At 44.8% G+C, this 22874-nt stretch overlaps 1 protein-coding gene across 11 annotated transcripts in view; it reads left to right on the top strand.

The window, feature by feature from the left end:
• LOC130282958 (histo-blood group ABO system transferase 2-like) overlaps window positions 1–22874 on the top strand; it is a 94882-nt gene that overhangs the window by 61281 nt on the left and 10727 nt on the right. For 9 of the 11 annotated variants that reach the window (XM_056531990.1, XM_056531997.1, XM_056531989.1 and 6 more), the window contains one exon: window positions 8395–8526. In XM_056531990.1, the coding sequence (XP_056387965.1) occupies window positions 8395–8526 (132 nt within the window). Of the gene's footprint in view, window positions 1–8394; window positions 8527–15237; window positions 15303–16661; window positions 16953–22874 lie in introns of those variants that run through there. The other 2 variants (XM_056531998.1, XM_056531999.1) reach the window with 2 other exon arrangements.

Below are 22874 nucleotides of genomic sequence, written 5' to 3' on the forward strand. Positions count from 1 at the left end.
GCTGGCTGTGAGCGCATTGCCCCGCTCTCTCCTCCAACCGGCAGGGCTGGGATTCACATCACAGGACGTGCCCGCATGCGAATCCCAGCCCGTCACTCACCTCGATTCTCTGCTGTCTCCTCCCCTGCCTCTCAGCTATGGCGTGCGTGTCCCCATCTCCTAGGGCGCACGTGCGCCGGAGCTATAAGATTTAAAGGGCCAGTATGCTCATAATTAAGTCTAACACCTGTGCCTCACTTATAATTCCTGCACCTCCCACACATTCCTACCAGATCTTTGTTGCCTTGTGCCATTGAGAAAGCATTACCGAGTCTTGCCTTGCCGTGTTTCTGACCCCTTGTTCTGTGACCTGACCTTGCTCCTGTGCCGCCTGCCTTCTGACCTGCTACATTCCTGACACCTGTGCTGCTGGCCATGACCTTCTGCTATCCTGACTATGAGTTGCTGTATCCCTCCTGTGCCTTGAATCTCCTCAGCTGCCTGTGTGGTCGAGTCATGCCAGGGGTAGCGACCTGGGTGCTGCCTGCTGCAGCAAGACCATCCCGTTTTGCGGCGGGCTCTGGGTAAAACCAACGACACCTTAGACTCCACTCCCTGGTATGGCCCGCGTCATCTGCCACACAGGTCCAGCGGATCCACTACCTCCAGTGTTCCTGTCTTCTAACCGTGAGTGTTTCTGTAAGGATCTTGCTGAGGTACCTCTGCCAGAAGTCGTGGATCTTCCCTCCATTGTGGTTTGTCGGTTGCAGCAGTTGGCCTGACAGGCGCAGCAACTTACTCAATTGTCTGCTGTGATGCAACAGTTATTAGCCACGCAGCAGCAACCACAACCTGCTCCACTTCCTCCACCTGTTCCTGCAGCGTCTTCTGGGTCCAAGCTACGGTGACCTTTACCCTCTAAGTATGATGGTGATTCCAAGTTGTATAGAGGCTTCGTTACACAGTGCTCCATGCATTTGGAGCTTATGTCTGACCAGTTCCCGATGGAATGAGCTAAGGTGGCCTTCATCATCAGTCTCTTGTCCTGAAAGCCCTGGCCTGGGCTACACCTCTTTGGGACCGCTGTGACCCGGTATCCTCTAACTTGACGGCTTTTCTTGCTGAATTCTGCAGTGTCTTGGAGGAACCCACTCGTGCTTCTTCTGCTGAGACCGCTTTGCTGAATCTCTGCCAAGGGAATTCCTCCGTTGGTGACTACGCGGTAGGGCTGGGCGGTATACCGGTTCATACCGAATACTAAATTGTTTGGGCTGCACGATATGAATTTTCCCTCATGCCGCAATACTGGTTAGGCCCCTCCCCCACGGGAATGTATTATCAGCCCAGGGCAGCGCTGTCCCCACATCGGGGAACTAATCCTATGTGACCCGCCAGCTCTGTTCTGCCCCCCCAATTAATGATCAGCACGGTGGGGTACTACTCACAGATGTCACCTTCAAGCACTGCCCTCCTCCTCTTTGTTGGGGGCCGATGGCGCTGGAACTCACTGTACGCCAGTGGTCTCCAACCTGTGGACCTCCAGTTGTTGCAAAACTACAACTCCCAGCATGCCCGGACAGCCAGCGGCTGGTCACATAGGATTTGCCTGTTCTGCCTCTACCCTACCAAGATTTTTCAGATGTATTCTGCGAGAAGCTGGCCAAGACTCTGTCTCCACATCGTTCTTACGATTGCCCCATTGATTTACAGCCTGGAATCACACCTCCTCGTGGAAGTATTTACCCGCTATCGGTTCCTGAGACCCAAGCCATGGCTAAATATATCCAGGAGAACCTCCAAAAAGGATTTATCTTCTCAGGATCTTCTCCTGCCGGAGCAAGTTTCTTCTTTGTGGGGAAGAAGGATGGTTCTCTCCGTCCATGTATTGACTACAGGGGTCTTAACAAGATCAAGGTCAAAAATTGTTAGCCCCTTCCTCTGATCTTCAAACATTTTGACTATCTCTGGGGAGCCAAGGTCTTCTCCAAGTTGGACTTGGGGGGAGCATATAACCTTATTCGTATCCGCGAAGGAGATGAATGGAAAAACGGCTTTGTTACGATTCAGCAGGCTGGATGTGGATCCTCTGTGTCAGCGAGGGATTGGCGTGGATCGTGTCGGTGGACCGGTTCTAGGTTGCTACTGGTATTCACCAGAGCCCGCCGCAAAGCGGGATGGTCTTGCTGCGGCGGTAGCAACCAGGTCGTATCCATCGGCAACGGCTCAACCTCGCTGACTGCTGAGAAGGCGTGGGACAGAAGGACTAGGCAGAGGCAAGGTCAGACGTAGCAGAAGGTCGGGGCAGGCGGCAAGGTTTGTAGTCAATGAGGAAAGCAGGAGATCTGGAACACAGGCTATGGACAACACTAAACGCTTACACTGGCACAAGGCAACAAGATCCGGCAAGGAAGTGCAGGGGAAGTGAGGTAATATACACAGGGAGCAGGTGGAAGCTAATTAGACTGATTGGGCCAGGCACCAATCACTGGTGCACTGGCCCTTTAAATCTTAGAGCGCTGGCGCGCGCGCGCCCTAGAGAGCGGAGCCGCGCGCGCCAGAACATGACAGCCGGGGACCGGGACGGGTAAGTGACTTGGGATGCGATTCGCGAGAGGGCGGGTCCCGCTATGCGAATCGCATCCCCGCCGGCAATGTCAGTGCAGCGCTCCCGGTCAGCGGGTCTGACCGGGGCGCTGCAGAGAGAGAGACGCCACGAGTGCTCCGGGGAGTAGCAGGGACCCGGAGCACTCGGCGTAACAGGCTTCAATACTCGTGCTGGACATTTTAAATTATTGTGATGCGTTTTGGTCTCTGCAATGCTCCTGCCATTTTTCAAGAATTGCCAATGATATTTCCCGAGATCTTCTCTACACCTGTGTTGTCGTGTAACTAGATGACATCTTGATCTTCTCTACCAACTTAGAGGAGCATCGTACACATGTTCGTCAGGTTCTTCAGCGCCTTCGGAAAAATCATCTCTACACCAAACTGGAAAAATGCCTATTTGAGAAGTCTAGTCTCCTGTTTCTTGGCTACATTGTTTATCATCAAGGCCTGCAGATGGATCCAGATAAATTGTCTGCGGTATTGGATATCTTCGTCCTTCTGGCCTATGGGCTATTTAACGCTTTCTGGGATTTGCTCACTATTATAGTCAATTCATCCCTCATTTCTTTTCCTCGGTTGCTCTGATCGTGGCTCTCACTAAAAAAGGCTTTAATCCCAAGACTTGGTCTTCTGAGGCCGAACAGGCCTTCTCCCGTTTAAAGTCTGCGCTTGCCTCTGCTCCCGTGCTTTCTAGACCTGATCCGGAGAAGCCTTGTGCCTTGAAGGTTGATGCCTCATCAGTTGAAGCCGATGCTGTTCTTACTCAGAAAAATGCCAAGGGCAAGACTTTAACGTGTGGTTTATTTTCAAAGACTTTCTCACCTGCTGAGAGAAACTACTCCATTGGAGATCGAGAACTCCTTGCTATCAAGCTTGCTTTGGAGGAATGGCGACATTTATTGGAAGGGTCGTCTCATCTGGTCGGCATCTACTCAGACCATAAGAATCTTCTGTACCTTCAGTCTGCTCAATGATTGAATCCCCGCCAGGCAAGGTGGTCTTTGTTCTTTTCTAGATTAAATTTCTTCATTCACTTCCGTCCAGCTAGCAAGAACATCAGAGCTGATGCTCTCTACAGGTCCTCAGATGTCATAGGTTTGGACTCCACGCCAAGGCATATTATTCCTCCAGACCGCTTGATTTCTGCCGCTCCTGCCAATATTCAGCAAGTTCCTCCTGGAAAATCCTTTGTTCCCGCCAGATTGAGACACAAGGTTCTGAAATGGGGTCATTCTTCGTTGTCGGTAGGTCATCCTGGAGTACGTAAGACTTTACTTCTAATCTCTCGGCACTACTGGTGGCCGCATCTAGAACGTGATGCTTCCAATTTTGTTCATTCCTGTGACCCTTGTGCCAGAGACAAGACTCCTCGGCAGAAACCAGCTGGACTCTTACAGCCTTTACCCATTCCAGAGACTCCCTGTTCCGACATCGCTATGGATTTTATCACTGATCTGCCACCATCCCGTAATAACTCGGTCATTTGGGTCGTGGTTGATCGGTTTTCCAAGATGGCTCATTTCATCCCTCTACCAGGTCTCCCATCTGCTCCACAGCTGGCGAAGTACTTTTTGCTACATATCTTCCATCTACATGGTCTTCCACAGCATATTATTTCGGACCGCGGAATTCAGTTTGTTTCTAAGTTCTGGAGAGCTCTTTGTACCTGGCTAGATATCAATCTGGACTTCTCAGCCTACCACCCTCAGTCCAACGGTCAAGTGGAGAGGGTTGATCAAATTCTGGAGACTTATCTTCGTCATTTTGTTCCTGCTCGCCAAGACAATTAAAGGGGTATTCCAGGCAAAAACTTTTTTTTATATATCAACTGGCTCCGGAAAGTTAAATAGATTTGTAAATTACTTCTATTAAAAAATCTTAATCCTTCCAATAGTTATTAGCTTCTGAAGTTGAGTTTTAGTTTTTTGTCTAACTGCTCTCTGATGACTCACGTCCCGGGAGCTGTGCAGTTCCTATGGGGATATTCTCCCATCATGCACAGCTCCCGGGACGTGACATCATCATTGAGCAGTTAGACAGAAAACTTCAGAAGCTAATCACTATTGGAAGGATTAAGATTTTTTAATAGATGTAATTTACAAATCTGTTTAACTTTCCGGAGCCAGTTGATATATATATAAAAAGATTTTGCCTGGAATACCCCTTTAACCCGATAACGACCATGGACGAGTATAGATGTCCAGGTTGGCGGGCGTTCCGGTACCTTGACGTCTATACTCGTCCATTATTCTTGTGGGTGCACTGGGCAGCACCCACGAGAATAATGTGTATCACACAGCCGGGACCCTGCTGCACTGCCGGGACCAAAGTAAACTTCGGTCCCGGCAGTTTTAACCCTTACAGCCGCGCTCGGAAGACCGCGGGCTGTAAGTGTTATGACAGAGGGAGGGGGCTTCCTCTGTCTCCTCTGCAGCACCCCGCATCGCGATTGCGGGGTGCTGTGTGTGGCTTCACTCCCGACAGTTTAACCCTTACAGCCGCGGTCATAAGTGACCGCGAGCTGTAAGGAGTTCTGACAGAGGGAGGGGGCTCCCTCTGTCTCTCCTGCAGCACCCCGGAGCATCGCGGGGTGCTGCTGCATACCTGGGCAGCCGGGGGTCCTACAAAGACCCCCAGGTCTGCCCTGGGTTTTGCCTGAAAGGACGTGCCAGAGGCACATCCTAATATGCTGCCTGCTAGTGAAAACTGGCAGGCAGCATATAACTGCAATGCTTTGGAATACTAAGTATTCCAAAGCATTAAAAAGTGTAAAAATAAATAAATAAATAAATAAAATAAAAGTGTAAAAATAAATAAAAATTTAATAAAAGTGTAAAAAAACAAAATATTAAAAATCCATTTATTAAATTAATCTAATAAAAAAAATGCATAATGTGTAGGATCGCATTGGCGGACATCCGCAGCATGTAATATGCTGCGGATGTCCACCATGGGATCCTACACATTATGCAGCAGTCACGGTAATGAGCTCCCTGCTGCGGCTGGGTAGCTTTGTGTGTCCACTCATAGCGGCGGATTTCCCACCGGCAGTCATGAGCGGACACACTGAGCTACCCAGCCGCAGCAGTGATGGATATATTCGCCATGAGCGGGTGCTTATTCCCACAACATGGCGGAAATGTCCATCAGGAGCCTTAACTGTCACAGACAGACGCGTTATACTGCTAGCCGACCAAGGACCAATTAGAGAGAGGTCCCTGGTCCAGCCAATAACTTGTAGGGGTGTGGTATATAAATGGGGTCACTTGTGGGGGTGGGGATACTGTTCTGCCCTGAAAGCCAAATGGCGCTCCTCTCCTTCTGAGTCCTACCACGCGGCCAAGGAACCATATATGGCCTAAGCGGGGTATTTCCGAACATGGGAAAAGCAGCTAAATAAAATATAGGGTGCATTTCTTTCAATATCAGAAGGGATGTACAAAAAATATGCCCCCCAAATGATGCCTTTGTGAAAAATTGCAAATTTCGAATTTTTAACACTGACTTTTAATAATTCCTGCCAAAAAACTATGGTGTTAAAATACTCACTGTACCCCCTAGCGAATACCTTGAGGGGTCTAGTTTTTAAAATGGGGTCATTTGGGGGGGGGGGTGTTCCTATGTTCTACTACCTTTTAATTTCTGCAAACCTTGCATAGCACATAAAAAAAGATGTACTTTTCAAATTTTCTAAATTTCAAGTTAAATTGTTAGGCTTCTAACTAATTTAAAATGTTAATTAAAAACAAAAAAATGACGTAAAAATAAAGTAGACATCTGAAAGTATAAGTTTCATAAACTATTTGGTCAGTAAGTATAAATGTATGCAACCTATTTTTTGTAAAAATTTCATGATTTTTTGCATTGTAAAAAAAAAATACAAATTATATCGGCTTACTTTTACTATGTACATGAAGGACAACTTGTGACAAAAAAAACAATGTCAGAATTATCGTGATTGGCAAAACGTTGGCAAAACGTTATTCTCTAATAAGACAGACATCCCCGATTTGAAAAAACAGGCCTCGTCTTTCAGGGACGTACAGGTTTATTTGTATTGGTCCTTAAGGAGTTAAGTTGACCTTCTCCCTTGGGCAGAAATCTCATATAATCATAAGGATTCCAAGTTCTGTTGTTTACGGACTCCATCTCTATCCTCCTCTTCCACTTCCAGTTTCTTCTGATGTGCCAGCTGTTGATGAGCTTGTCTGTGACTTTTCTTCCATTTGGCAACAAACTCCACAGTCTTTATCTCAAGCTTCCTCATGTATGAAGGCATCGGCTGATAAGAGTAGAAGACCTCCTCCGTCCTTCTCTTCTGGTGACAAGGTTTGGCTTTCCTCCAAATCCAATTGGTTCAGAGTTCCCTGCTACAAGCTTGGTCCTCATTTTCTAGTCCCCTTCCAGGTGTTGCAAAAGATTAAACTCCGTTTACCTGCTACTATACATATTCCTAATTCTTTCCATGTTTCCCTCCTCAAGCCTCTAGTCATCAACCGGTTTTCTTTGAAGAATTTTGTCCCCACGCCAGTCTCCGGCTCTTCTGATGTCTACAAGGTCAAAGAGATTCTTGCCACTTAGACAGTGAAATCTAAACAATTCTTCCTGGTTGACTGGGAAGGTTATGGTCCAGAGGAAAGATCTTGGGAGCCGGAGGAGAATATCCTGGACCCTGACCTTCTCAGGAAATGTCTGCACCACAAAGGGAAGGGGAGACCAAAGGGGGGGGGGGTACTTACTGTTACGGTTTGCGCTCTGGCCACACGCGCTGGCCATGAGCGCATTGCCCCGCTCTCTCCTCCAGCTGGCGGGGCTGGGATACGCATTGTGGGATGCGCCTGCATGCGAATCCCAGCTGTCACTCACCCCGGTCCTCTGCTGTCTCCTCCCCTGCCTCTCAGCTCTAGCACGCGTGTCCCCGTCTCCTAGGGCACGCGATGGAGCTATAAGATTTAAGGGGCCAGTACGCCCATAATTAACCTGTGCCTCACTTATAATTCCTGCACCTCCCACACATTCCTCACGGATCTTTGTTGCCTTGTCCCATTGAGAAAGCATTACTGAGTATTGCCTTGCCGTGTTTCTGTGACCTGACCTTTTTCCTGTGCTGCCTGCCTACTGCCTCCTGCTGCGCTCCTGACTATGCACCTGTGCTGCTGGCCCTGACATTCTGCTACCATGACTATGAGTTGCTGTATCCCTCTTGTGCCTCCAGTCTCCTCAGCCGCCTGTGTGGTCGAGTCGTGCCAGGGGTAGCGACCTGGGTGGCGCCTGCTGCAGCAAGACCATCCCGTTTTGCGGCGGGCTCTGGTGCAAACCAGCGGCACCTTAGACTCCGCTCCATGGTACGGCCCATGTCCTCTGCCATACAGGTCCAGCGGATCCACTACCTCCAGTGTTCCTGACTTCTCACCACAGCAGCTCATTTATGTTTCAATGGGTGGGGTGGCTGATGTGTGGGAGGGAGGAAAATTGAATTATGGGATTTGTAGGCAAAGAAGAAAACTCAAACTGGAAATACCAGTTCACAAAAAGCTAGCCACAGTGTTATGGTAATCTCATAAAATCGCTATTTAGCCCCAAGACAAGCTCAGATACTTCCTAAGCATGACCATGTCGTGCAGGTATGTACTAAAATCACCTTATGGTGGATAACCCCTTTAATAAATGTCCATAATATTCCTCACATGGACAGAAGTGTCAGCAGAGAGCACTGTGGTCAGACTGAAAAGATCTAGATAGGGGAAAGGTGTTTCTGCACTTTAGTACTTCTTTAAGTTTTCATTTAATTCTGTTTCTCATTCACAGCATGCAGTACTCAAAACAAGCGCTTCTGTCTAAGCAAGAACCGACCGTTGATTGGTCACGGAAGGTGGCAGAGAAGGGGATAGAGCTGGCGCACTGTGAGAGGAAGTTGCTTTTAAACAGTGGGAATAAGAGGTAAGCTCCAAATTGCTAGGCTAAGCTATGAGGGGGACTTACTAAGACGAGCATTTCACGCACCGGTCTCAGGGCCGTCTTTAACGCGGGGCAAAAGGGGCAGCTGCCCTGGGCCCTGTCATTCCTGGGGGCCCAAAGCAACTAGCCATTTAGCACCACGCTAAAGCAGCTAGTGGCCGCCGCTGGTCCAGGCAGGGCCGGCCCTGCAGCTCACTGTTCTAAAGCATCGCCACAGCCTTTAAAACAGTGAGCTTGCGGCCGGGACTGACGGTGGGTGACACTGCTGCATACCTAATGTGAGAGAACCATGCTTTCTACCTAATGTGGGGGAACATTGCTCTCTACCTAATGTGGGGAAACTATTCTGTCTACCTAATGTGGGGGGACTATGCTGTCTACCTAATGTGGGGTAACTATGCTGTCTACCTAATGTGGGGTAACTATGCTGTCTACCTAATGTGGAGAAACTATGCTGCCTACCTAATGTGGAGAAACTATGCTGCCTACCTAATGTGGGGAGCATATGCTGTCTACTTTATGTGGGGAAACTATGCTGCCTACCTAATGTGGGAATCACTGAGCATTCTCACTTTAGGGAATAACCCTTTGTGAGTTGTATTACCATAGAGCTCTGCTCTGTGTTACACTGATATGCTGCAGATTTCTGTGAGTTGTATTGCTGTGGAGCTCTGTGATACACTGACATGCTGCAGCTTACTGCACGTTGTATTGGGGGGGTCCAATCAAATTTAAAGACGGCCCTGACTGGTCTAAATGAAAATCCCCCACCAGTGCGGAAGTTTACTGGATATATCAAGAGGAGAATACTGCCCTGTGCATCACTTAGTATTCTTCTACAGCTCGGAGCTGGTGGATATTTCCAATACAATTTCTACCTGCTGGCTGGCAAAATTTTTATTTCGGCACAGTTACGCCCTTTCCGACATAAGCTTGGTTTTGCTTGCTTAAAAATTATGATTTTTTTTTTTTTATGGAGATATGCTGCTGTGGATTTTGGTGCAGATTATGTTAATAATGTAGGCAAAGAATTTTGGGGAGAACATCATAGTTGTGGCTTTTGCTAAGTTATCGGCAGGACTTTACCAGCAACTGCGGATTTCTGGCTTATGGCTTTCAAACCCAAATTTCCTGTACTTTTTAATATACTGTAGATTTTCTGCATGCAAATCCAAGGCAGTAGATCGGAAGGATATCTGCCTTGAGTGAACCTACCCTAAATGGCCCATTCACACTGCGGAATGCAATGCCACTCAGGAATTTCATGAATTCCACTCAGAAATTTCAGGGCTGCAGCCTCCCATTGTTGTCAGTGGAATTCTGCTGCACTGTACACATGAAAAAATTTCTGCAGCAGAAAATTATGCAGCGGAAATTTTAATTCCGGACTCCACAGAAAGAATGAACATGCTCATTTATACAGCAGAATCTGCTAAACAAGGAATGATACTTTCAAAATGTGGGAAACCACAAGACTGCTGACCATTTATCTTGCTACATGCCCAAAGAGGTGTAAACACAACTGGATCTGGTTAGATATAAAAATTTTTTTGCCTGACTTGAAGTTTCTTATAATAAGAAACTTTTTCTTCTATTTATAAAATAATTTTGTGACACTGTAGCTAGAATACTAGAGATAATATAAATAACAAACCAAGGATATATCTCAATTAGTAAATTCAATTTGGATTATTTTTTTTTTAGGGGCAAAAAGTAAGTATAGAATGACCACATTGTTCATTTTATCTAGATTTGTAATAATTGAACTAACCTCAGGACTGTTAACGCAATTTTGAAGTGTACATTAGGGGGCATTCATTGCTCAAAATTGACTGCAAGGATGGTCACAGACTCCATTCCTATTACTTTCATCAGAACAATCATAGCCTAATAGGAAGGTGACCATAAGTTATTTTAGAATTAATATTAACCTACAATACGCCACCAAGGCGTAACCCTTGAGCCCCAATAAATGTGAGTAACAAATAATTAGTATATAAAAATATATATAGTTTTATTAGATACAAGGACATATATTAAAAATATGCATATAGGACGGAACAGATAATATACAATCAGTGTAAGTACATTAGTAAACATTCATCTCAAATTTACAACATATGATAATAAAAGCAGGAAAAAAGAGGGTGGAGTCCGTATGGGTAGAGTATAAAAATATATATGAGCCGGTAGAACAGATATATATAAAGGAATAAATATATATATATATATATATATATATATATATATATATATATATATATATGAAAAGTGGTAGGGTCCAATTAAAATTGTAAACAAGGACCCAGCACAACTAGTGTGGCCAAAGCTGCCAGAAGACAAAAAGGGAAGGGGGTGGGGTTGTAGTTAGAGCAAGTGCTTACAAGAACGTTCACTGCAAAAGTGAAAAAATGAATCACAGAGTGCATAGCAGGGCAAAGTGCAACGTGGTGACTATCAGTGATAATGAAAGATAAAAAAAATAGTACTAAGCGTTGGTGCTAGAAAGATAAAACAACATAAAAGTGTAAAAAGGGGGAATAGCAGCTGAGTACAAGAATAAAGGACATACAAATACCAGACTCTACCCCACGCCTGCTAAGGATCTCCGACGCGTTTCGCCCGGTAGCAGGCTTTTTCGAGGAGACTAAGCAGGCATGGGGTAAAGTCCGGTATTTGTATGTCCTCTATTCTTGTACTCAGCTGCTATTCCCCCTTTTTGCACTTTTATGTTGTTTTATCTATCTAGCACCAACACTTAGTACTAGATATATTTTTTTATCTTTTGCTATCACTGATAGTCACCACGTTGCACTTTACCCTGCTATGCACTCTGTGATTCATTTTTTCACTTTTGCAGTGAACGTTCTTTGTTTGTAAGCACTTGCATTTTACTACAACCCCCCCCCCCCCTTTTTGTCTTCTGGCAGCTTGGGCCACACTAGTTGTGCTGGGTCCTTGTTTACAATTTTAATTGGACCCTACCACTTTTTATACATATATATTTATTCCTTTATATATATCTGTTCTACCGGCTCATATATATTTTTATACTGCTTGCGCAATTGCGCAAACACCTGTCTGACATACCTCATTTTTTATTTAGGAATACTTTATCAATTTTCAAACACTGTGCTGAGGTACATAGTGTCAGTTTTTCATCCCTTCACTGTACTGCCATAGAATGTGTTAACCCTTCCAAAAGAGGTGGTGATCACAAGAGAAAGCTTCCGAACCGGGAAATTTTTTGGATTCTCAAGCTTTCTACCCGTGCTCCACTGGGCTTGAATAAACGACAAGATGTAATTCTTCATTATTATAATTTTTGATACATTCTTCAGATAGCCCCCTGCAATTTATTGCAATCACCAAATAAGCACATTTAAATTTATTGCATTCATGCAAAGATATTTATACCTATTTATACTAATTTAGTCCCCCTTTTTTAGTGCTTTACGTCTTCTTTGGTGACATGCAATATTGCTTTTTTTAAGCCCCCTTTTTTCCTGGCTTTCCTTATTCAGCGAACATCCAGATTTTGGGTCTTGTACCCATCTCTTAACTTTCATCACTTTTTATAGTTTTTATTTTTGTATTACACATTGTGAGATGTTTCTTTCTGAAGAGAGGCGTGTAAGGAGTTAATGGCATTTGTCATCATCACCTGTGATCATTTACCATTACTCCACCTATATATACCCATGTTTCCTTTGTATATGGTGTATGACTAAGAGCGCTTGTAGCGCTTGAAACGCGTAACCCTTGTGTTCCTGTTGGGAGTTGTAGTTGTGCAACAACTGGAGGAGAACAGATTGGACACCACTGTGTAGTGGTCTCCAAACTGTGGCCCTCCAGATGTTGCAAAACTTCAACTCCAAGCATGCCCAGGCTGCCCAGGCATGCTGGGAGTTGTAGTTCAGCAACATCTGAAGGGCCAGATGTTACATAACGACAACTCCCAGCATGCCTGGACTGTCTGGGCATGCTGAAAGTTTTAGTTTTGAAACATCTGTAAGAGCACAGATTGGAGACCACTGCACAGTGGTCTCCAAACTGTGGTCTTCCAGATGTTGCAAAACTACAACTCCCAGCATGCCCAAACAGCCAAAGGCTGTCTGGGCATGCTGGGAGTTTCAGTTTTGAAACTCCTAGAAGCAGCAGCAAAGATCAGTGACAATCTTCACTGCTGCCTCTGATGCCGCCACCGCCTCCTCCACTTGCCTGCCGCCTCCACGTGTGCCTGCCACCGGTCCCCCCGCAGCTCTCGGGGTCCTCTTCCCCCGCTCTGCCCGAAGTCTAGGGGAAGACAAAGCTGGGGATCTGAACTTTCACCCCACGTCAGCTGAGACACTGTGATTGGTCCACAGTGACCAATCACAAGTGATCGCTGACCAGGACCATCCACAGATGGTCCTGGGGGGGGCTAGCAGAAGTTGTCCCCCACTGGTAACAGCAGGACTTTTGCCAGTTAACCCGTGCGATGCCACGCATCGCCGGGTTAACTGAATGCCGTTTATGAACGGTGGAATGCGTATAGGACCTGCGCAATCCGCCGTTTATATAAGGCATTATGCACGAAGGGGTTAAACATTTCCACTTAGGGGTGTATTCACTTTTGCTACCAAGGTTTAGACATTAATGGATGTGTATTGAGTTATTTTGAGAGGACAGCAGCATTAAACACTGTTATACAGACTGTGCCCTACTTTACATGGTAGAAGGGTGTCTTTTCTTTACTTTTTTCTCATGAAAAGACATATTAAAATATTGGCAAAAATGTGAGGGGTGTACTCACACACAGTATATACACAAACAAACTATATGCACACATACAGTATACATATATATATATATATATATATATATATATATACAGTGGTCCCTCAACATACGATGGTATTTCGTTCCAAACGACCCATCGTTTGTCGAATCCATCGTATGTTGAGGGATCCGTGCAATATAAAGTATAGGAAGCTGTACTTACCTGTCCCCGCCGCTCCGCACCAGGTCCTCACTGCTCCCGCTGCTGTTCCAGGGGCTCCCGATGCTGTCCCGCTGCTCCGGTGTCTTCTTCGCGATCTTCCGGTGTCTTGCGCATCTTCTGGAGGGTCCGGGCCTCGCTTTCAGGTGACGTTATTACGCTGCTGTGCCGGCGCGGCATGCGTAGTGACGTAATAACGACGCCGGAAAGCAAGGCCCGGACCCTGGAGAAGATGCGCAAGACACCGGAGGATCGCGAAGTGGACCCGGAGCAGCGGGGATAGGTAAGTGAACCTGCTGGGGCACATTACACTGCTATCTGACAGCAGCTTAAGCATTTTGCGCTGTCGGATAGCAGTTAATGCGATGGCCCCGACATATAAAAGCATCGTATGTCGATGTTGACATCGACATGCGATGGCCTCTGAGAGACCATCGTATGTCGATTTTATCATATGTCGGGGCCATCGTAGGTCGGGGGGTTACTGTATATATATATATATATATATATATATATGCACATGTACAGTGTATGTATATCTAGTTACCTAGATAAATATATATTGCTGAACGGGACCCTTCAAACAGTCTTTAGCACCAAGCAATCAGACTCAAACAGGCAGGTGTCACAGTTTAGTAGTCTTGGGTTTATTGTAATGATTCCCATAGAGCAATAAGTTCCACATGCAGCATACAGTATAACAGGAACCTAAATATCCTTCACATAGATTCTTTACATAAACATAAACTTCTCGCCCAAAACTTGTCAGATTCAGTTCCAAAAATCAGTCTCTTTGGTTAACTGTATCAGTATCCAACATAGCAGAGACATACTGGTATTCATACTGGTATTGTTTGAGAGCCATTCCTCTCTGCTGCTGGCAGTGCTTACACACCTGTAAAATCAGGTTCAGGAGTCCAACACGCCAGAACTGGAGTATAGGAGTAACTTTATGTCCAGAACCTTCAGTCACTTCCAAAACCTAGACCCAAACTCAAGTCTTAGGTTACTAAGGAAATAAACCTCAGCGATACATCTCTTTATCCACCATTTTATCCGCTGCTTGCTTACATATATCCCCCTCTGCTCAAATCTGAGGGGATTGGCACCTACCGCAGCCAAACAGGGGACTATTGACAGGGCATAAGAATTTAAACGGCATTTACCTGATCTATGTTCTTGCACAAAATTAAAATCCTCCTGCAGCAAAATCCTCAATTGCCTATTCTGAAAACATTGCTTTTCTCATTTAAAAACATTATGTGACCACATACAGTGGTCCCTCAAGTTACAATATTAATCGGTTCCAGGACGACCATTGTATGTCGAAACCATTGTATGTTGAGACCATAACTCTATGGAAACCTGGTAATTGGTTCTGAAGCCACCAAAATGTCATCCGAAAATAGGAAAAAGTGAGGATTAAAGATAAATAAGTAGATAACTAATAGAGATAAAGCAAATCCTTACATATAAAAGTAAGAAGGATCTGCTGGGAGCTGTAAATCATTGTCTATTTCAGTGTTTCCCAACCAGGGTGCCTCCAGCTGTTTAAAAAATACAACTCCCAGCATGCCCGGACAGCCAAAGGCTGGCCGGGCATGCTGGGAGTTGTAGTTTTGCAACAGCTGGAGGCAACCTCTTTGGGAAACACTGGTCTAAGTAGAAGACAGAAGCTTCTTCAGGGTCCTGTACAGTACACACAATGTCCTAAAAAAAAAAGGAAAATGGAGTCGCCCTCACCTGATGCCCAAAGGAGCAGCTTACCCTGGCACAGGTAAAGAGTACAGAACATGTAATATCTCCCTGTACTGTAGGGGGCGCTACCAGACACCAGTCAGTGCATGCACAGGGGTTTTACCAGTGAAATATCCATTCTGATTGGTCGGTTCTTCCAGCCATTGACACGTTTTGCAGATTCCAAAGCATTTTATGTTGAGTCTGGTTTCAAGTTACAATGGTCCAGAATAGACCATTGTATATTGAAACTATTGTATGTTGAGGCCATTGTAAGTTGAGGGATCACTGTATTCGTAGCAGCAAATCTGGACTGTCTTAATAGTGTATAAAAAATTTTTTTTTCAGGCAACCCCTTTTTAAATGACATCCTTTATTTACATCTTCATCTATATCTGTGGGAAATGTATTTTACCTTCAAGACATAACCTAAAGATCCCCTCAATGTCTTTTCTGATAAATGTGCATCATTATTAAGATGGATGTATTGAAAGTTAAGATGAGCAGGAGGAATTCGCTGTTCATTATCATGGGGAAATGAATTGACGTTACCTTGTTTAATAGCCATGAATTAATTTTATCTGGGCAGCCGCTAGCCAGGATTTAGCTGGCATATAGTCAATGGAGGAGATTTATCAAAACCTGTGTGGAGGAAAAGTTGACCAATTACTCATAGCAACCAATCAGATCACTTCTTTCATTTTTAGGACCACTGAAAAAATGAAAGAAGCAATCGCATTTTTTGCTATGGGCAACTCAGAAACTTTTCCGCTAGACAGGTTTTGATAAATCTCCCCCATGTGTATACAGCTCTTTGTATATATAGTCTATGGGGGAGGTTTATCAAAGCCTGTGTAGAGGAAGAGTGGTGCAGTTGCCCATAGCAACCAATCAAATAGCTTCTTTCAGTTTTTAAGAGGCCTGTGAAAAATAAAAACAGCAATCTGATTGGTTGCTGTGGGCAACTGTACCACTCTTCATCTGCACAGATTTTCATAAATCTCCCCCTATGTATATATAGCTCTATGTATATATAGTCTGTGTGTATATCTCTCTCTCTATCTATCTATATATAGTCAATGGGGGAGATTTATCAAAACCTGTCCAGAGGAAACGTTGCTGAGTTGCCCATAGCAACCAATCAGATTGCTTCTTTCATTTTTGAAAAGGCCTCTGAAAAATGAAAGAAGCGATCTGATTGGTTGCTATTGGCAACTCAGCAACTTTTCCTCTGGGCAGGTTTTGATAAATCTCCCTCTATGTGTATATAGCTCTATGTATATATAGTCTGTGTGTATATAGCTTTATATATATATATATATACATATACAGTGGTCCCTCAACATACAATGGTAATCCGTTCCAAATGAACCATCGTTTGTTGAAACCATCGTATGTTGAGGCACCCGTGCAATGTAAAGTATAGGAAGCTGTACTCACCTGCCGCTCCGGACCCGTCACCGCTGCCCTGAATGTCGCCCTCCATCGCTGTCCCCGTGGTGTCCCCGACGCTCCGGAACGTCTCTTCTTCCCCGGGATCCTCGCTCTCCGTCGCCGTCATCACGTCACTACGCACACACACTGCTCCTATTGGATGACGGGACGGCGTGTGCGCGACGTGATGACGACGATGGAGAGCGCCGGTGATGGAGGGGATTGTGAAGATGACGCTTTGGAGCCCCGAGGACAGGTAGGAGACCATCACCGGAGCACACGGGCACCGTAAATGGCTATCCGGCAGCAGCTGAAGCAGTCTGCACTGCCGGATAGCCGTTTATGCGATGGCCCCGACATATAAAAGAATCGTATGTTGATGCTACCTTCAACATGCGATGACCTCTGAGAGGCCATCGCATGTTGAAATTATCGTATGTCGGGGCCATCGTAGGTCGGGGGGGTCACTGTATATATATGTATATACAGTGGGGATCAAAAGTTTGGGCACCCCAGGTAAAAATTTGTATTAATGTGCATAAAGAAGCCAAGGAAAGATGGAAAAATCTCCAAAAGCCATCAAATTACAGATTAGACATTCTTATAATATGTCAACAAAAGTTAGATTTTATTTCCATCATTTACACTTCCAAAATAACAGAAAACGAAAAAATGGCGTCTGCAAAGTTTGGGCACCCTGCAGAATTCATAGCATGCACTGCCCCCTTTGCAAAGCTGAGACCTGCCAGTGTCATGGATTGTTCGCAATCATCATCTGGGAAGACCCGGTGATGTCAATCTCAAAGGTCTTAAATGCCCAGACTCATTTGACCTTGCCCCAACAATCAGCACCATGGGTTCTTCTAAGCAGTTGTTTAGAAATCAGAAACTGAAAATAGTTGACGCTCACAAAGCTGGAGAAGGCTATAAGAAGTTGGCAAAATGTTTTCAGATGTCAATATCCTCTGTTTGGAATGTAATTAAGAAATGGCAGTCATCAGTGGAACAGTGGAAGTTAAAGCAAGATCTGGAAGACCAAGAAAAAGATCAGACAGAACAGCTCGCAGGATTGTGAGAAAAACAATTCAAAACCCACGTTTGACTGCACAATCCCTCCAGAAAGATCTGGCAGACACTGGAGTTGTGGTACACTATTCCACTATAAAGAGATACTTGTACAAATATGGTCTTCATGGAAGAGTCATCAGAAGAAAACATCTTCTACGTCCTCACCACAAAAATCAGCATTTGAACATATAGACAAGCCTGGTGCATTTTGGAAACAAGTTCTGTTTACCAATTAGGTAAAAATTTAACTTTTTGGACGGAATGAGCAAAGGTATGTTTGGAGAAGAAGGGGAACAGAATTTAATGAAAAGAACCTCTGTCCAACTGTTAAGCATGGGGGTGGATCAAACATGCTTTGGGGTTGTATTGCAGCCAGTGGCACCGGGAACATCTCACGAAAAGAAGGAAAAAATGGATTCAATAAAATTTCAGCAAATTTTAGATGCTAACTTGATGCCATCTGTGAAAAAGCTGAAGTTAAAGAGAGGATGGCTTCTACAATTGGATAATGATCCTAAACACACCTCGAAATCCACGGGGGATTACATGAAGAGGCGTAAACTGAAGGTTTTGCCATGGCCATCACAATCTACTGACCTCAACATAATTGAAAATCTATGGATAGACCTTAAAAGAGCAGTGCGTGACAGGCAGACCAGAAATCTTAAAGAACTGGAAGACTTTTGTAAGAAAGAATGGGCAAAGATACCTCAAACAGGAACTGAAAGACTCTTGGCTGGCTACAAAAAGCATTTACAAGCTGTGATACTTGCCAAAGGGGGCAGTACAAGATATTAACTCTGCAGGGTTCCCAAACTTTTGCAGATGCCATTTTTTAGTTTTCTGTTATTTTGAAAGTGTAAATGATGGAAATAAAATCTAACTTTTGTTGACATATTATAAGAATGTCTAATCTGTAATTTGATGCCTTTTGGAGATTTTTCCATATTTCCTTGGCTTCTTTATGCACATTAACCTGTTGGGAACGAAGGGTGTATCATACGCCCGTGGGAATTTCAGTCCCCGCCGCACGCTGGGCGGGGACCGGATCAGGGTGACTGCTGATATCGATCAGCAGGCACCCCGCGCAAACGCCTAGGGGGGTCGTCAGACCCCCGCATGTCGGCGATTGGCGCAAATCGCAAGTGAATTCACACTTGCAATTTGCGCCGATTCCGGGTCATTATGGGTTTATGGTGACCCGGAATATAAGGGGGATCGCGGTTGTCTAAGACACCCATGATCCCCCTGAAGGGATAGGAGTGAGGTGGCAGAGGTGCCACCCCTCCTATCCCTGCTATTGGTGGTCTAGATGCGATCACCAATAGCAGATCGGGGGCGGGGGGGGGGGGTTAACTTTCGTTTTCCCCGTCCTGCCCACCCACAATAGGCGGGGCAGGACGGGGAACCGAAGGGGACCGAACGCCGATGTCCACTTACCCGTCCGGAGGCAGTGGGCAACGGTGATTGGCGGGCGGTGACGGAGATCGGCGGGCGGCGATGTTGTGCGGCAGAAGAGGATGGCTCCCTGGATCCTACGGAAGCCGGTAAGTTGCCTAGCAACATCTGGAGGGCTACAGTGGTCTCTAACCTGTAGCTCTCCAGATGTTGCAAAATTACAACTCCCAGCATGCCCAGACAGCTGTTTGCTGTTTGGGCATGCTGGAATATGTTGTTTTGCAACAGCTGGAGGACTGCAGTTTGAGACCACTATATAGTGGTCTCTAACTGTATCCCTCCAGATCTTGCAAAACTACAACTCCTAGCATGCCCAAACAGCTGTTTGCTGTCTGGGCATGCTGGGATTTGTAGTTTTGCAACATCTGGAGGGTCACAGTTTGGAGATCACTGGGCAGTGGTCTATAAACTGTAGCCCTCCAGATGTTGCAAAACTGCAAATCCCAGCATGCCCAAACAGCAAACAGCTGTCTCGGCATGCTGGGAGTTGTAGTTGCGTACCTCCAGCTATTGCATAACTACATCTCCCAGCATGCCCTTTGGCGATCAGTACATGCTGGGAGTTGTAGTTTTGCAACAGCTGGAGGCACACTGGTTGGAAAATACTGAGTTAGGTAACAGAACCTAACTGAAGGTTTTCCAACCAGTGTGCCTCCAGCTGTTACAAAAGTACAACTCCCAGCATGCACAGTCTGTCAGTACATGCTGGGAGTTGTAGATTTTCAACAGCTGGAGGCACACTGGTTGGAAAATACTGAGTTAGGTAACAGAACCTAACTGAAGGTTTTCCAACCAGTGTGCCTCCAGCTGTTGCAAAAGTACAACTCCCAGCATGCACGGTCTGTCAGTACATGCTGGGAGTTGTAGTTTTGCAACAGCTGCCGTACTTCAAGGAAACAGTTTAGGGCCACATATGAGGTATTTCCGTACTCGGGAGAAATTGCACTACAAATTTTGGGGGGCTTTTTCTCCTTTTACCCCTTATGAAAAGGAAAAGTTGGGGGCTACACCAGCCTGTTAGTGTAAAAAAAAAATTTTTTTTACACTAACATGCTGGTGTTGCCCCCTACTTTTTATTTTCACAAGCAGTAAAAGGAAAAAAAGACCCCCAAAATTTGTAACGCAATTTCTCCTGAGTACAGAAATACCCCATATGTAGGCGTAAAATGCTCTGCGGACGCACAACAAGGCTCAGAAGGGAGAGCGCACCATGTACATTTGAGGTCTAAATTGGTGATTTGCACAGGGGTGGCTGATTTTACAGTGGTTCTGACATAAACACAAAAACATAAATACCCACATGTGACCCCATTTTGGAAACTACACCCCTCATGTAATGTAATAAGGGGTACAGTGAGCGTTTACGCCCCACAGGTGTCTGACAGATTTTTGGAACAGTGGTCCGTGAAAATGAAAAATAAAATTTTTCATTTGCACAGCCCACTGTTCCAAAGATCTGTCAAACGCCAGTGGGGTGTAAACACTCACTGCACCCCTTATTAAATTCTGTGAGGGGTGTAGTTTCCAAAATGGGGTCACATGTGGGGGGTACACTGTTCTGGCACCACAGGGGGCTTTGTAAACACACATGGCCCCTGACTACCATTCCAAACGAATTCGCTTTCCAAAAGTTCAATGGCGCTCCTTCTCTGCTCTCAGTAGAGCATTTTACGTCCTAACATGGGGTATTTCCATACTCAAAAGAGATGGGGTTACAAATTTTGGGGGGCATTTTCTCCCATTACCTTTTGTAAAAATGGTAAATTTGGGGAAAAACTGCACTTTAGTGAAATTTTTTTTTTCATTTACACATCCGATTTTAACGAAAAGTTGTCAAACACCTGTGAGGTGTTAAGGCTCACTGGACCCCTTGTTACGAGCCTTGGGGGGTGTAATTTCCAATATGGGTTTTCTGCTGTTCTGGCACCATAGGGGCTTCCTAAATGTGACATGCCCCTCAAAAACCATTTCTGCAAAATTCACTCTCCAAAATCCCATTGTCACTCCTTCCCTTCTGAGCCCTCTACTGCGCCCCCGCCGTACACTTGACATACACTTTTGAGGTATTTCCTTAATCAAGAGAAATTGGGTTACAAATTTTGGGGGGCTTTTTTTCCTATTACCACTTATAAAAATGTAAAAACTGGGTCTACAAGAACATGCGGGTGTAAAAAAATGACGATTTAGAATTTTCTCCTTCACTTTGCTGCTATTCCTGTGAAACACCTAAAGGGTTAAAAAACTTACTGAATGTCATTTTGGATACTTTGAGGGGTGCAGTTTTTATAATGGGGTCATTTGTGGGGTATTTCTAATTTGAAGGCCCTTCAAATCCACTTCAAAACTGAACTGGTCCCTGAAAAATTCTGATTTTGAAAATTTTGTGAAAAATTGGAAAATTGCTGCTGAACTTTGAAGCCCTCTGATGTCTTCCAAAAGTAAAAACATGTCAACTTTATGATGCAAACATAAAGTAGACATATTTTATTTGTGAATCAATATATAATTTATTTGGAATGTCTATTTTCCTTACAAGCAGAGAGCTTCAAAGCAGAGAGCTTCAAATTTACCACTACCATAAAGTAGAATATGTCACAAAAAAAACTATCTCGGAATGAAATATATAAGTAAAAGCATCCCAGAGTTATTAATGCTTAAAGTAACAGTGGTCAGATTTGCAAAAAATGCTCCCATCCTTAGGGTCATAATGGGCTCCGTCCCCAAAGGGTTAATACAAATAGTACAGATGCAAGACTTAACCTGAAACAGAAGATTAACAGCATGTTGGTAACTCACTCCAATTAGCTGTCTATCATTCAAGTAATAAACTAGTTAAAATCAATATGGATAATGCCACGTTCACCCAATGTTTACGACTGATAATTTCCGCCGTTAAATAAGATTAAATGATTTTCATAAAAAAAAGTCTGGAAAAAAATCAGGTGTTATTTTGCCGTTTTTGCATGAAAGAAATATGAAGTGAGCATATCTCTCCTATAAAGGAGTTGTGCCATTTTGTACACTTATTTCCTATCCAAAGGTAAGTGATTGCGGGGGGTTAGAGTGCTTGGGCCCCCCACAATTTTGAGAACAGGGACTCCAGTCTTCTATGAGGATAGAGTGGTGGGTCAGGCATGCATGCCGCTGTTCTATTAATTCTCTACGGATGCTGCCAGAAACAGCTGAAAACATTGCTCTCGGCTGTTTTTACAGCTCATACAGAAAATGAATGCCACTCTATTTTAATGAGATATTTAGATCCCATTCCCAATTTCACGAGGGGTCCCAATGATTGGACCACCTGCAATTGGCTAGTTATCCCCTATCCACAGAAATGGGACAACCCCTTTAAGCAATAGAATGCCACATACATTTTATTGGTGAAGAAGAATGGCTGTGTGGAGCCAAAATGGGGCGGCCAATGACTGCATAATTTTTCCAGCAAAGTGCAGATTAGTTACAATTGAGACTCAGGTCTATCTGCCACAGATTTGAGCTCTCTACCATAGCTATAGAAAAAAAAAAAACTGAACATACCGATGTAGCCATGGTTCCCTTTAGTGCCATAACCCAATACAATTATGTGTTGTGTTGGGATAGCCTATAGCACCAGGAATTCAGATAAGGCCAGTAAATAAGGAGTAATATTAAA

The sequence above is a fragment of the Hyla sarda genome, chromosome 7 (assembly GCF_029499605.1).
Source record: "Hyla sarda isolate aHylSar1 chromosome 7, aHylSar1.hap1, whole genome shotgun sequence".
Classification (NCBI taxonomy): domain Eukaryota; kingdom Metazoa; phylum Chordata; class Amphibia; order Anura; family Hylidae; genus Hyla; species Hyla sarda.